This window comes from Thermobia domestica, chromosome 11 (assembly GCF_964235325.1).
Source record: "Thermobia domestica chromosome 11, izTheDome1.hap1.1, whole genome shotgun sequence".
NCBI classification, from domain to species: Eukaryota; Metazoa; Arthropoda; class Insecta; order Zygentoma; family Lepismatidae; genus Thermobia; species Thermobia domestica.
In genome coordinates, this window is record NC_137464.1 from 76,809,861 (window position 1) to 76,826,280 (window position 16,420).

At 34.0% G+C, this 16,420-nt stretch overlaps 1 protein-coding gene across 1 annotated transcript in view; it reads left to right on the forward strand.

Annotated features, from left to right (window-relative positions):
- The window catches only part of LOC145665177 (aldo-keto reductase family 1 member C18-like), a 48,003-nt gene extending 32,398 nt beyond the window's left edge, over positions 1-15,605 (forward strand). Inside the window, exons 5-6 of the mRNA XM_081732462.1 lie at positions 13,623-13,779; positions 15,504-15,605. Of these exons, the coding sequence (XP_081588588.1) occupies positions 13,623-13,779; positions 15,504-15,605 (259 nt within the window). The remainder of the gene's footprint in view (positions 1-13,622; positions 13,780-15,503) is intronic.
- The last annotated feature ends 815 nt before the right edge of the window (positions 15,606-16,420 follow it).

Sequence of the window (16,420 nt, forward strand, 5' to 3'; positions counted from 1 at the left end):
AAACAGAAGTTACCCCGGCCAACTTGGATGTATTACCGGGAACAGATTTTTTATCCCAACCGGTGGTGAGCCCACAATCTCCGCCACTGGAAACAGAAGTTTTCCCCTTACTTGATGTTGAAAACGAAATAGAAGAATATCCCCCTACACCTTCACCAACAGTGAGTAATTTCCCGGTGGAGAATTGGGAGTTGGAAGAATTTTTGAAGTTACCATGTGACTGTACTGTGGAACATACATCATTGGATTGTATAAAAGAGTGTATAATATATTGGAAACCAGACGATATTTGTATTTGTATTGCATGCGGTTTTTTGGAAGGTGGACAATTAAAGCATGATTGTTTGTTGTTGGATACGGAATGTCTTGAACGGAAAGCTATAGAAACCATAACAAAAGTTGAAGTTCGTAAAGAATTATTATCAATTTACAGAAAAAAGCATGGACATTTGTTTTTGATTACATGGAACTTTATTGAACGTTTCCGAGATCTTGTGTGTGACTTTGAATACAGGCCCACTCTATTAAAGATTTTACTAGAAAAAGATTTTGGGAAATATACTGATATGGTGTAAAAAAATGTACAAGAAGAATGTACGAAAGTACGTTAAAAGTAACCTTAGTGTGAGTAAAAGATTTTTATATTGAATTAGAGTGTAGAATATATTACCAATAACAATAAGACAAATATATATTTTGCATTTATGTATTTTATTATAATAGAACATACATCGTGATGTTATATTAACGAATTGTTTCTTGGAAAAGATTTATTTTGTATTGCCCTGAAACATATTATTAAACAGACAATTCGAATAAAATATTATTGATTGTAATATAAGACGGAGAATGCATAGAACACTTTATTAAATGTAAGGAAAAAAATGTGTTTTACACATGCGCAGAAGCTTTTATTGTAGGTATATAAATAGATGTATCACACTTGAAAAATTATTGTATTTGATTTGTTTTGCTGAAGAGCAGAAAAATGACTACCATGGAGACTGTTTATGTTTCACCTAGAGAAAAAGAAATTCAGCGTGAAAACGAAAAACCTATACTGTTAATTCACCCGTCTGACCCCGATTTGCCAGATGAATTACGTGATAAAGTGAGAATCATATATCCATCACAAGAAATAGAAGAAGTGTATTATTTTAGACGCTATAATAGATATAATGATGAAATACTCCCGGAAAGTGATGATGACAATGTTTCATATATTAACTGTTTTGAAGTGGAAGCTAACGAGTGCGAGTGTACTAGTGAAACTATTAGTGATACATGTGTTATACAATTATTTAATGAGTACACACCAAATTCAGCACTATTATGTGAAGCATGTTTTGAACACAATGAAAATGAAAAAGATCACAACTGTTTGCTGCAGTATGATTACGAATTATTACAAAAGGTGTGGACGATCTTAATTAAACGTGAAATGAGAGAGAAAATCTATAAACTTTATTTAAAGAAGCATTTTAAAGGTTGTAACATTAAGAACACTTATACTTTGGAGAAAAAATTTAATTTGGTATATGAATACATTACAGAGTGTGATTGTTATATCAAAGAAATAGTAGAAATGTTTTTAGAGAAAGATAAACAATTATTTAATTTTGTAAATGAACACTGAGACACTGTAGCATATGCATTTGATTGTCTATGAATAGAAGAACATATTTATCCTCATATATATATTAGGGCTAAATACTTTGATGTAAGTTGAGAAATTACAAAGGGTTGCAGAGAATTGAACTGTTAACTATATTATTTTATAAATGGATAAATTTGTAGTATTGTAATATTAAGAATTTAATAGATTACAAACATTGGACTGACACATGTAAATAATAGTTAGAGCTAAAATACTGAATTACTGGCAACTGAATTGTCAGTGAGAGTAATGTATTGTTTTCTTTAAAAGAAATAAATAAACTGATACTAGAAAAAATAATCTTAGTTGTTTTGTATACAATATGAAGAAACTAGTGTTTAAGAAGCAGTGCATTAGAAGAAAAAATAATGGTTTTCGAAGAATATGGTAGGAAACTGAAAGTATTTAATACTTTATTTTAGATTTTTTACAGACATTACCAACGTAAGTGAATGATGACCTGTTGTCCATTGAACAGGAGGCACTGACTTTGATACCTTGTGTTTATGAAGACTTCAAAACCTTTCTTTAAGCATTTACTTTAAATGAAAACAACATATAATTTTGTATACAAAACGGATTGAATTAAGGGTGTACCCACGCGAGGGATTTTTTGGACGCGGACCACATTTTAAAACGCTATATAACCCAACAAACATTTTAATACTTTTTAAGAGAAATATGACTGCAGTAGGAGAGAAATGCGTGATATACTGTAGAAAAGTCGATGTTATAGTACCCATGTACTCTTTATGTCTTATAAAAAAAGAAGTTAGCGTACTCTTGCTGAGAATATAGATGACAATATTGTAAAATTACGTGTCGTTTTATTGCAACTAGAATAATGTTACTTCAATAATGCTTAAACGCAGTGACTATTAGTGCAGAATCCACCCTCCAACAAAATTTAGGATGTGCAGACCCTTACTTGGTATATGATTTTAAAAAGAATAAACATTGTACGGTAACCTCTTGAAACTTGTAGACCCACAGTGAAGTATAGTCGGATATGGGGGGAGGGCACGGTGACTCAGTGGTAGAAGAGATTTTGATGTTTGTGATTTAAAACCGACCAAATGAACTTTGTGGCGGACAACATCTTTTTTTTTCTGATACTTCCATTTCCTATATTTATTTATTGGCTTAATTAGCTTATTCGATCTTTCTCTCTTGCAATAGAATCATTACAAGGCTATGATCATACCTTATAATTATTATTAAATAATCCTTATTGAAGGTTTAATTTACTTCACGATTTCTTTGGAAACAATAAAAAAAATACTTGAGATGGATTGTTTCTCAGGGAGGAAATGTCAGAATCATGAGAAAACTTGCTTACATGCTGTGTGCCAAACATAATAAACCTTTGGCGGGCTAAGATCGAGCCATGGACCCATCACGCGCCAGAGGTGAACGATTTGAAGGCGATGAAGAATATTTTATAATACCACAGTAGTATCAATAATTGTTTGAGATTCTTACTATACTGTGTGATACAGGTTACACGAATTTTATTTTGTTCTTTTGAACTAATGTTTAAGAGGACCAGAAGGATAGATTTCAAGAACTACCTATGGTTCACGGATTATAGTTTTAATTTTACAGCTTTATACACATGCATTCAAAAATTTAGTGCCATTAGATGGTTGTATAAGACTCTTCTTGGAATAAGGGGGCGCGGTGACTCAGTGGTAGAGCGTTTACCTCTGATGCTTGGGAGTTCCGGGTTCGATCCCAGCTTCCGCCAAGTGAACTTTGTTGGGGACAAACACCGTGCTCGTGGGTTTTTCGGGGTTCTCCCCTTTCCTCATACTTTCTTCATTCCACCATTTCACTAATCTCTCATTATCACCGTCTCCTTTACCCTAACCGGCATAACCGTGGGACGTAAAACTTAAAGTTTTCATTTCATTTCATTTTCTTCTTGGAATAAATGTTTTCGCTGGAACCTTTTTAAAATTTAATGTGAAACTATAAACATAATGAAGAAAATAAGAACATGCTAAGGTGAAATAAACTTGAAAACTCCCACCGTGCAAAAGAATTAAGGAAAACAGCTTCTGTTTTCAAGCTGAAACTATCCGTGGTTGAGATTAACCACCAAATATATCGATTATTTTTCTCAGATGATGAGTTTGTATGCTTATGCCAGTAGCTAAAACTGGAAAAGTGAACCAGGTAGTGTTTGTAAAATGGTATTGCATGGTTCAATCTCAGAACATGTGCAATTGTGATGGACAAAAATTCCATGGGTAGTGGTGCTGGTGGACAACAACAACTTCACGAAACATCTGTTGGTATTAAAATTAACGATACATGAACTTTCAAAAGACGAAATGTTTCTTTATCTGGACTCTTAATACGTATTTGAAATTTCATCAGAACATGCATTCAACTTAAACTATAATAAACGAACGAACTATCTAGTTTCATTATAGGAGGACGATACAGGTGTGGATGAAAATTTTATGTATTGATTTTTGAACACGACTTGTGTGCGAGTAATTCAATTTTATTTAACTTTTAATATTAGAGATTATTTTATACGACCATTTAATATTTTATTATTTCTTATACATATTCGCTTTCATCATTTGTCCATTGTAATGTTAGTAGAAAAAATGTTTTATTTAACAACATACGCACGAAAACCTACAAGAAAAATATTAGACAACATTCATAATTATCACTGTACGGAATACTTCTTTGAACGGAAACAGTTTTTTTTGTCCATTAGTAGAGTGTATCCATTTGGCACGAGGATCCATTAGTTCAATCCGAGACCATGACAATTTGTGTAGCTACTCGCCAAATTTCACAAGTTTCGTGGATACGAGTTTCTTCTTTTCTGGCTTGAGAGCAAGGAGAAAACACTTATTCTGGCATGAGTCTTATATACTCATCTACTTGAGACATTTTACAAGTAGGCAACGTTGAATGGCTAATGATTGTAAAAATGTTGGATATGAAGAAAGTGTTAGGAAAGAGAGAACTCCAAGAAAATCCACAGGGTGTTGTCCATCACAAATTGTCATGGTCTGGGATTGAACTAATGGATCCTCGTGCCAAATGGATACACTCTACTAATGGACAAAAAAAACTGTTTCCGTTCAAAGAAGTATTCCGTACAGTGATAATTATGAATGTTGTCTAATATTTTTCTTGTAGGTTTTCGTGCGTATGTTGTTAAATAAAACATTTTTTCTACTAACATTACAATGGACAAATGATGAAAGCGAATATGTATAAGAAATAATAAAATATTAAATGGTCGTATAAAATAATCTCTAATATTAAAAGTTAAATAAAATTGAATTACTCGCACACAAGTCGTGTTCAAAAATCAATACATAAAATTTTCATCCACACCTGTATCGTCCTCCTATAATGAAACTAGATAGTTCGTTCGTTTATTATAGTTTAAGTTGAATGCATGTTCTGATGAAATTTCAAATACGTATTAAGAGTCCAGATAAAGAAACATTTCGTCTTTTGAAAGTTCATGTATCGTTAATTTTAATACCAACAGATGTTTCGTGAAGTTGTTGTTGTCCACCAGCACCACTACCCATGGAATTTTTGTCCATCACAATTGCACATGTTCTGAGATTGAACCATGCAATACCATTTTACAAACACTACCTGGTTCACTTTTCCAGTTTTAGCTACTGGCATAAGCATACAAACTCATCATCTGAGAAAAATAATCGATATATTTGGTGGTTAATCTCAACCACGGATAGTTTCAGCTTGAAAACAGAAGCTGTTTTCCTTAATTCTTTTGCACGGTGGGAGTTTTCAAGTTTATTTCACCTTAGCATGTTCTTATTTTCTTCATTATGTTTATAGTTTCACATTAAATTTTAAAAAGGTTCCAGCGAAAACATTTATTCCAAGAAGAAAATGAAATGAAATGAAAACTTTAAGTTTTACGTCCCACGGTTATGCCGGTTAGGGTAAAGGAGACGGTGATAATGAGAGATTAGTGAAATGGTGGAATGAAGAAAGTATGAGGAAAGGGGAGAACCCCGAAAAACCCACGAGCACGGTGTTTGTCCCCAACAAAGTTCACTTGGCGGAAGCTGGGATCGAACCCGGAACTCCCAAGCATCAGAGGTAAACGCTCTACCACTGAGTCACCGCGCCCCCTTATTCCAAGAAGAGTCTTATACAACCATCTAATGGCACTAAATTTTTGAATGCATGTGTATAAAGCTGTAAAATTAAAACTATAATCCGTGAACCATAGGTAGTTCTTGAAATCTATCCTTCTGGTCCTCTTAAACATTAGTTCAAAAGAACAAAATAAAATTCGTGTAACCTGTATCACATAGTATAGTAAGAATCTCAAACAATTATTGATACTACTGTGGTATTATAAAATATTCTTCATCGCCTTCAAATCGTTCACCTCTGGCGCGTGATGGGTCCATGGCTCGATCTTAGCCCGCCAAAGGTTTATTATGTTTGGCACACAGCATGTAAGCAAGTTTTCTCATGATTCTGACATTTCCTCCCTGAGAAACAATCCATCTCAAGTAAATTTTTTTTATTGTTTCCAAAGAAATCGTGAAGTAAATTAAACCTTCAATAAGGATTATTTAATAATAATTATAAGGTATGATCATAGCCTTGTAATGATTCTATTGCAAGAGAGAAAGATCGAATAAGCTAATTAAGCCAATAAATAAATATAGGAAATGGAAGTATCAGAAAAAAAAAGATGTTGTCCGCCACAAAGTTCATTTGGTCGGTTTTAAATCACAAACATCAAAATCTCTTCTACCACTGAGTCACCGTGCCCTCCCCCCATATCCGACTATACTTCACTGTGGGTCTACAAGTTTCAAGAGGTTACCGTACAATGTTTATTCTTTTTAAAATCATATACCAAGTAAGGGTCTGCACATCCTAAATTTTGTTGGAGGGTGGATTCTGCACTAATAGTCACTGCGTTTAAGCATTATTGAAGTAACATTATTCTAGTTGCAATAAAACGACACGTAATTTTACAATATTGTCATCTATATTCTCAGCAAAAGAGTACGCTAACTTCTTTTTTTATAAGACATAAAGAGTACATGGGTACTATAACATCGACTTTTCTACAGTATATCACGCATTTCTCTCCTACTGCAGTCATATTTCTCTTAAAAAGTATTAAAATGTTTGTTGGGTTATATAGCGTTTTAAAATGTGGTCCGCGTCCAAAAAATCCCTCGCGTGGGTACACCCTTAATTCAATCCGTTTTGTATACAAAATTATATGTTGTTTTCATTTAAAGTAAATGCTTAAAGAAAGGTTTTGAAGTCTTCATAAACACAAGGTATCAAAGTCAGTGCCTCCTGTTCAATGGACAACAGGTCATCATTCACTTACGTTGGTAATGTCTGTAAAAAATCTAAAATAAAGTATTAAATACTTTCAGTTTCCTACCATATTCTTCGAAAACCATTATTTTTTCTTCTAATGCACTGCTTCTTAAACACTAGTTTCTTCATATTGTATACAAAACAACTAAGATTATTTTTTCTAGTATCAGTTTATTTATTTCTTTTAAAGAAAACAATACATTACTCTCACTGACAATTCAGTTGCCAGTAATTCAGTATTTTAGCTCTAACTATTATTTACATGTGTCAGTCCAATGTTTGTAATCTATTAAATTCTTAATATTACAATACTACAAATTTATCCATTTATAAAATAATATAGTTAACAGTTCAATTCTCTGCAACCCTTTGTAATTTCTCAACTTACATCAAAGTATTTAGCCCTAATATATATATGAGGATAAATATGTTCTTCTATTCATAGACAATCAAATGCATATGCTACAGTGTCTCAGTGTTCATTTACAAAATTAAATAATTGTTTATCTTTCTCTAAAAACATTTCTACTATTTCTTTGATATAACAATCACACTCTGTAATGTATTCATATACCAAATTAAATTTTTTCTCCAAAGTATAAGTGTTCTTAATGTTACAACCTTTAAAATGCTTCTTTAAATAAAGTTTATAGATTTTCTCTCTCATTTCACGTTTAATTAAGATCGTCCACACCTTTTGTAATAATTCGTAATCATACTGCAGCAAACAGTTGTGATCTTTTTCATTTTCATTGTGTTCAAAACATGCTTCACATAATAGTGCTGAATTTGGTGTGTACTCATTAAATAATTGTATAACACATGTATCACTAATAGTTTCACTAGTACACTCGCACTCGTTAGCTTCCACTTCAAAACAGTTAATATATGAAACATTGTCATCATCACTTTCCGGGAGTATTTCATCATTATATCTATTATAGCGTCTAAAATAATACACTTCTTCTATTTCTTGTGATGGATATATGATTCTCACTTTATCACGTAATTCATCTGGCAAATCGGGGTCAGACGGGTGAATTAACAGTATAGGTTTTTCGTTTTCACGCTGAATTTCTTTTTCTCTAGGTGAAACATAAACAGTCTCCATGGTAGTCATTTTTCTGCTCTTCAGCAAAACAAATCAAATACAATAATTTTTCAAGTGTGATACATCTATTTATATACCTACAATAAAAGCTTCTGCGCATGTGTAAAACACATTTTTTTCCTTACATTTAATAAAGTGTTCTATGCATTCTCCGTCTTATATTACAATCAATAATATTTTATTCGAATTGTCTGTTTAATAATATGTTTCAGGGCAATACAAAATAAATCTTTTCCAAGAAACAATTCGTTAATATAACATCACGATGTATGTTCTATTATAATAAAATACATAAATGCAAAATATATATTTGTCTTATTGTTATTGGTAATATATTCTACACTCTAATTCAATATAAAAATCTTTTACTCACACTAAGGTTACTTTTAACGTACTTTCGTACATTCTTCTTGTACATTTTTTTACACCATATCAGTATATTTCCCAAAATCTTTTTCTAGTAAAATCTTTAATAGAGTGGGCCTGTATTCAAAGTCACACACAAGATCTCGGAAACGTTCAATAAAGTTCCATGTAATCAAAAACAAATGTCCATGCTTTTTTCTGTAAATTGATAATAATTCTTTACGAACTTCAACTTTTGTTATGGTTTCTATAGCTTTCCGTTCAAGACATTCCGTATCCAACAACAAACAATCATGCTTTAATTGTCCACCTTCCAAAAAACCGCATGCAATACAAATACAAATATCGTCTGGTTTCCAATATATTATACACTCTTTTATACAATCCAATGATGTATGTTCCACAGTACAGTCACATGGTAACTTCAAAAATTCTTCCAACTCCCAATTCTCCACCGGGAAATTACTCACTGTTGGTGAAGGTGTAGGGGGATATTCTTCTATTTCGTTTTCAACATCAAGTAAGGGGAAAACTTCTGTTTCCAGTGGCGGAGATTGTGGGCTCACCACCGGTTGGGATAAAAAATCTGTTCCCGGTAATACATCCAAGTTGGCCGGGGTAACTTCTGTTTCCAGTGGCGGAGATTGCGGGCTCACCACCGGTTGGGATGAAAATTCTGTTCCCGGTAATACATCCAAGTTGGCCGGAATAACTTCTGTTTCCAGTGGTGGAAAGTGCGAAATCACCACCGGTTGGGATAAAACCTCTGTCCCCTGCAAAGATGATGATTTTGCGAGATCACTTTCACCTCTTGTACTAAGATCCAACGGTTTCATTGAATCCATGTTTTAAAACCAATCTATAACTCCTTTTCACTAAAACACCGCTATATTCCAACAGCGAACAATTCAGGAAAATAAGGTTTGTTCTCCAGTGTTTCTATTAAGATTTTTTATTTCCTTCACCACCTAAAACAATAAAAGAAATTAAGAATTAGTTATTTGATGTATTACGACTTCCAATTACAAAATATACGTATAAAGTTTCCCTTTCAACTTCACTACTACATTTCATCCTGGGTAATATGTTCAAACAATCTCGGGTCTCCTTTTATTGCATTAGCTTTCAACATGAAAAAACCTTAAGTTCAATCTGCGATAACGTTAAACGTTCTGTCGCCATATATCCTCATTGTTACACTAGCGTTTATGAAACAAAACACAACAGTTTACAATAATAATAATAATAATAATAATAATAATAATAATAATAATAATAATAATAATAATAATAATAATACTTACCGAATATTAATTTATCTCTGTTTAAGTGATAATCCAATTCAAATCCACGCCTTTCGTGCTCTCTGCTTTTCTCGCTCCTATCACTTATTTGCTTCAGCACCTAAAACAGAAAAGAAAAAAAGTGTACTTAGTTACCCTATTACGACTTTTCAAATTACAAAAATATGATATTCAACGTAGCATTAACCTTCTCAACCATATTGGCTTTGCATGTAAGAGAGCCATGGTTCGATTCGCGGTGCAGATTCTGTTAACTATCTATCCAATATAAGTTTGTAAAATATACCATTTATAACTGAAAAAAGTCTACAGCGCAAGCAAGCGTGCGGTTCTCCACGTGGAATAGCCCTGGTTCGATTCCCGGGGGGCGCATTCTGCTAACTTTCTGTACAATATAATTAATATATACCTATTTATCTCACACAATTCATAGCTACATATAAGTAACAACATCTGCTAAGCAAAATGTTTGTCGTACGGCTTTTCACGTGGAAAAGCTCTGGTTCGATTCCCGGGGGCGCATTCTGTTAACTTTCTGTACAATATAATTTATATATACCTGTTATATCTTGCACAATTCATAGCTATATATAAGTAACAAGTTCACACTGCAAGCATAAAAATTAGCGTACGGTTCTCCACGTGGGATAGCCCTGGTTCGATTCCCGGGGGCGCATTCTGCTAACTTCCTGTACAATATAATTTATATATACCTGTTATGTCTTACACAATTCATAGCTATGTATAAGTAACAAGTTCGCACTGCAAGCAAAATATTTAGCGTACGGTTCTCCACGTGGGAGAATACTCATTCGAGTCCCGGTGCAATCATTAATTATGATTCCCTCTACCCTACATATTACATTATACTATATCTTAGTCAAGTTATAATTCCATAAAAGTACACCGAGTCATATCATTTTCAATGCCGGAAAATCCGCAATCAATTCCCGATAAAACCAAACACTTCCGTCCCCCTTATACTTCCAACAATTACAATATGTCCCTTTCCCATATAAAAATGAACAAGTATAATACAAGAAAACTACAACGTTAGTACTTACCAATCTTCCAGTCTCTTCTAGTAGTAAAATATCTTCTTCGCAAAGTTAACACTTGTTCTTGGTGCCCTCTTCTTTCTAAATGTACACATCATGCAAATGCATCAGTATTTTTTATACCCTTCAATCTTTCCAGAAGTTTCGAGTGTGTTCTTTCCCCTATTCCAACAATAATAAGCTTAGAAAAAGATCTGGAGGTTTCTAGTACTTTCTTTCACTCATTCCGACAATCACAATTTCTAGAATGTTCTCAAGCAGCTGCCGCGTTACATGTGCTGCATATTAATGAATCCAACAATCTATTACCTTGTTCTACGTGTGTGATCTGCATATTTTTTTTCCGAAAGGTTTTTTCTGTATTCTGCTTGTCCAATTAACATTTCTTTTCACCGGAAACCAATTTATTATATGTCATGTTCTTTATACAACCTCCGGCTGCACCTGCATACATTATGTGTCATTAGTATGCGTAAAAGGGTGTATCCATTTTTTTAAACGTGCATTAGGAACTGCTAAAATGTCAAAAAAGTCCTCACTCATGAATATTCATGATTGAGGACTAGTTTTCCCACAACTACTGAGGTACCTTATCGCAAGTCACCTAGTGGCTTTCCGTTTTCAGCTGTTTAGAAACGCGAAAATAAATGCCGATTTTCAAAATGGCTCGAAATCGAAAGCAAATAAGTGAGTCGTAATAACGGTTTCTCACGTAAAATAATATTGTCTAGGGCGCTCTTGTTCCACATTTTGATTATCTTTTATCTATTTGAAGATATCACATAATTACTGTAAAATTAGCGGTATTTTAATTTCGCCGGGATGAAGATTCTTAAGGTAAGTGAATGATAATGGAAAAATTGGAGAAAACTCATAAATACGATGTTGTCCACAACAAACTTACTTTGCCGAAGATCCAATCAGGGATCCCAAGCACCAGAAGTAAGGGCTCTACCACTTTTTTTTTTTTTTTTTTTTTTTCAAAGATCAACTTATCATTCCTAATTTTCCTGAGCACCCGACTTTCCTCGTACAGTGTATTAACCCTTATCAAAGTAGACAGGAACACGAACACAAACATACCTTGGACAGCTAAAATTCCGACCATGCTCTTCAGAGGGAATCAAACCCCCAGCGGATTACGTCTCATGATCCGAAGCTGAACACTCGAAATGAAATGAAATCTTTGAGTTTTACGTTCCACGGTTATGCCGGTTAGGCTAAAGGAGACGGTGATTATGAGTAATGAATGAAATGGTGGAATGAAGAAAGTAGGAGGAAACGGGAGAACCCCGAGAAAACCAACGCACGCGGTGCTTGTCCACCACAAAGTTCACTTGGCGGGGGCTGGGATCGAACCCGGGACCCCAAGCACCAGAGGTGAACGCTCTACCACTGAGCTGAACACTCGAGACCACTTGACTATTGCTACCGGTATCACTGATCTACCGTGCTTCCCCGTATTGTAATCGAGAATCCAAATGTTGAAAACCTAACTAAATTAGTTTTCAAACTTAGAATGTTGTATTATTATTCTACGAAAACTTATCGTAGTCTCTTTATCAGTCTTCTAATAGATTGAAGTGCAGTGTTCCTTTTCAGCAGCGAGACTATATGAGACGTTGATCTACAGTTTAATATGGAATCCGAACCATCGTAATGCATTACAATTTCAGTGCTTTCCAACTTAGATTCAAGCCCAAGACGGCATGCACGAAAGGCGCACGCACTGCCACTAGACCAGCGTAAGGAGGAGGCTATTATTTTCATAGAAAGACTTCTTCCTTCTTCTTCCTTAATTAGGGTGACCAACCGTCCCGTAAAAACGGGATTGTTCCGTTTTTTCACTACCATTCCCGGTGTCCCGAAAATTTCTCCCGGGACTCCAAAATGTCCCGTATTTACGTACATTGGGTACAAAAAACCTTTTGAATCGCTAAAATTTCCTCATTTATATTATTATTTTCTAAGCTATGTGGTTATATTGAAATATGTCTAATTACTAAGCAACGTCATTACGACGTCTGCAATATTGGATGTGGTGGCTGCACTGTTTTCCCTCCTAGGCCTCCCCACTCCGCAGACGACAGTGCAAAGGGCTGAAAGTCTTATGGAGAACAAATGTAACCTGATTTTACTCTCGGCGGTGGGCGGTGGAAGAGGCGCTGTCATCAGTACAGTACAGTGTTTCCGTGATTTGACTAAGATGTAACATACTTCCATTTACGAAAGGTGACCAGAAGTATAGAACTATAAAGGTGAAAGTAATAAGAAAACTAGTTGTAAATGAAATAATGTTTAAAAGTAAGAAAATGCAAATAAAAGGAGTTGGAATCCGATACTGAGAGTAATTATAAATCCTGTCGGTGATAGATTTGAGCGCTCATATATTTTCAGTAATGTTCTCAAATATTTCATTTTTTGTTAGCTGTTGATATTTACTTATTATCTAATTAATTCCACCTTCTAATTAACCTTTTCAATAGGTTTGAAACGAAAAAGTGAAAATTTGCCCTTTTTGTGAGATACAAAAAGAGAGGGAGAACGGAGAGACTAAAAAATATATTTAGGGGAGCAACCTATCCAGAAATAAAAGGTGTCCCGTTTTTTCTAGTCGACGATTTGGTCACCCTATCCTTAATACACTTTGATAGTCATATTCATATTCATAAACAGTGATGTAGTACTTAAATTTGAATTGTGGAATATTGATGTGGAATACATTATTTACTTATTTATTCTTTAATCCCAAGAGATTTGCCTAAAGTCCTGGAACACCCTGATGTCCTGGAGATTGCTGAGCGTCATGGAAAAACTGCAGCACAAGTTGCAATTCGTTTCCATCTGCAGCGAGGAGTTGCTGTTCTTGTGAAGAGTATTAAGGAGGAAAGACAAAGAGAAAACTTCGAGGTAATTTATTAAAAAAGAGAAAACATTTACATATACAGTAATAGGACATAATAAATTGAATTGTGGAATATGCATATCTTTATAGCTATCTGTTGTGACAATAATTGCGTACGAAGGCAAGACAGATGTTATCTTCTAATAATTAGGGTGTTTTGTAGTAAGTAAGGTAGAAAATTTCGGTACTATCTGCTGGAATTTCTACAGCCACCATATTCCTGTTTCCACTATCGTCCTGCAGGCAGTTTATATAATTATTTCATTCTAGTCTTACATACAGGCGAAACAGGAAGTTCTATTTGATCTATTCTTGTTTCACCTACAGCCCTGCCGGCAAATCATATCATTATCTCTATCTCATCTTAAATATAAGCGAAGGACGAATTCCTACCTGGGCTATCCCCATTTCCTTGCACACAAGTGAGAAAGGCAATCGTTTTGAATATAAAATGTAGTTTTTGCACAACTACAATCCCTAATATATATATAAGCTACATAATTTTCTAGGACAGTAAATTTCACAATTACATACTAAGCCGCTGCAGCTCTGCGAAACTTTTAATTCATAACATTATAATGGATAAACGTCATTAATGTTTCTAATTAATGTTTCTATGAATATCTTTTACTTGGCAAATGAGGAATAATCGCGAAATATTAGGTATCAGTTATGAGTTCCTATTACGTAAAAATAAACTATGAGAAATATTTTTAAAAAATGTCATTGTACGTTAGAATGAAATCAACAAATCACCTAAGCAACTGTGCACATATATAAAATTGGTAAATAACATTTATTTTATAAGGCAAGATTACTAGAATAGTAAATTAAACTACGCAGAACAAAATTAAAATATGAAACTTTGCAATACATTATTCAGTTTCGAATTGAAACGTATTGAATACGAAAACTGACACATTCCATCAACAGTTTGTTCACCATTGGCTGGTAAAAGTCTTTCGAAAACATATATTGCCCTCAAAGACAATTATGGTGACTGCAAGGTGCTCCGCAGCTGCAGTAATTCACTACAGCTTAATCGCGGTCCAAATGCATTCAACAAATTGACAGAATGCATCAAAAACTGCAGTCTACGTTTTTTTTTAAGATACTTGGAAATATGGTACATCTTCAACAACCAAGACAATGCTCCAATGCGTTTGAAGAATTTATCCGCTCTAGAATCGAAGATTTTTTATACTACTGCAATAAATAATACTGCTTTTAGTTGACAGGATTATCTTAATAAGCGTGTTTTTTTTCTTTTCAATTAATTCCGTTTAACTTCACGCAAGTTATGGAAGATTGAACCTGCAGTTGAAAATTCTGCATCACATTCGCAGCTGTACTGTAACTAATTGTTATTATTTTACTACATGTGTTACATATGAACTAGATGAACAGTGAAATTAAATAAAAGATATCTACAAAGGTAATCCTTAGATCAAACTAAAAATGAACTTTAAAATTACAAACATTTGCCTTCCAATCATATCAAATGAATTAATTACTGGTACTTGTCAGCCAGCTTAGAGAACTTTTTGACTTTCAGAGAGTATTGAACGATATATGTTTGGAGATGAAATCAGGAAGATCTGTTTTTAAAGTGGTTAATGAAATAGAGCAATCTTTTTCAATTTTTCTGTAAATGCATGAAATACGTTTCTCCACTTTTATTTAGGAAAAGAAAACAAATCTAATTTGAGTGTATTTTCCTTTTTGACAGGTGTTTGATTTCTCTTTAACACTGGAAGAAATGAGAACACTTAGCAACATAGACAAGGGATCAATTGCAAGAACTTTTGATCATGAAATATTGCCTGGGTGAGTATTGTCATTAGTTTGTAGAAATGATTCAACAGTGGTTTCCTTTCTTCTTTCTTTCTTTCTTTTTTCATTTTTCTTGTCAACATAACTATATAACAGAAGAATATGACCGTAAATATACGTGAGGGACACTTATGCATGTTAAAAATATATCACAAGAAGATGGTTACTTATATCCAGTGTCGGATTTAGGAATCTTGCGGTTTATGGTCGGAGGCCTCTCACCAACCACTACACCTGTGATAAACTATCCACTAACGAAATCGTCTCCCACAGACTGTTTTACAGCACTTTTACCATTTAGTCTAGTAAATTAAGGTATCTGTGGGGTCAGCATATAGTAGATGACGTCCCGTAACGCTTTCTGACCAACATATGAAGTGTGAGCTATGAAGTAGTCTTGACATAAAATTTAGGTTTGGTATTTCAGAGGAGTACTGAAATGTACCAAATCAAACAAAACGTAAAACATTACCGTAATAATTTAGACCAAAAAAGTTCAAAATGTTGATTTTTTCTGTTTTGCGGCTCCTCTGATTTCTGTGACTTTAGTTTGTTTTGTTTGCCTAGTCGGAAATCCGATGTTGCGCGTATCATCAAAGAATGGGAGAATGTACCGTCGAATCTTATGTCAATTAAATCTTAATAGTTACCATCCATAGTATAAGTCCACTGCATTTCATAAATTTTTCACATAGAAATAATAAATCGGGATATTTACAGTTAGAGTAGGGACATGCCGAAGATACCTCGCGATTGAGGTCGAGGTTTAAGTCGCGGTCGCAAACACGATACTGGCACAAACACAGAGACTAA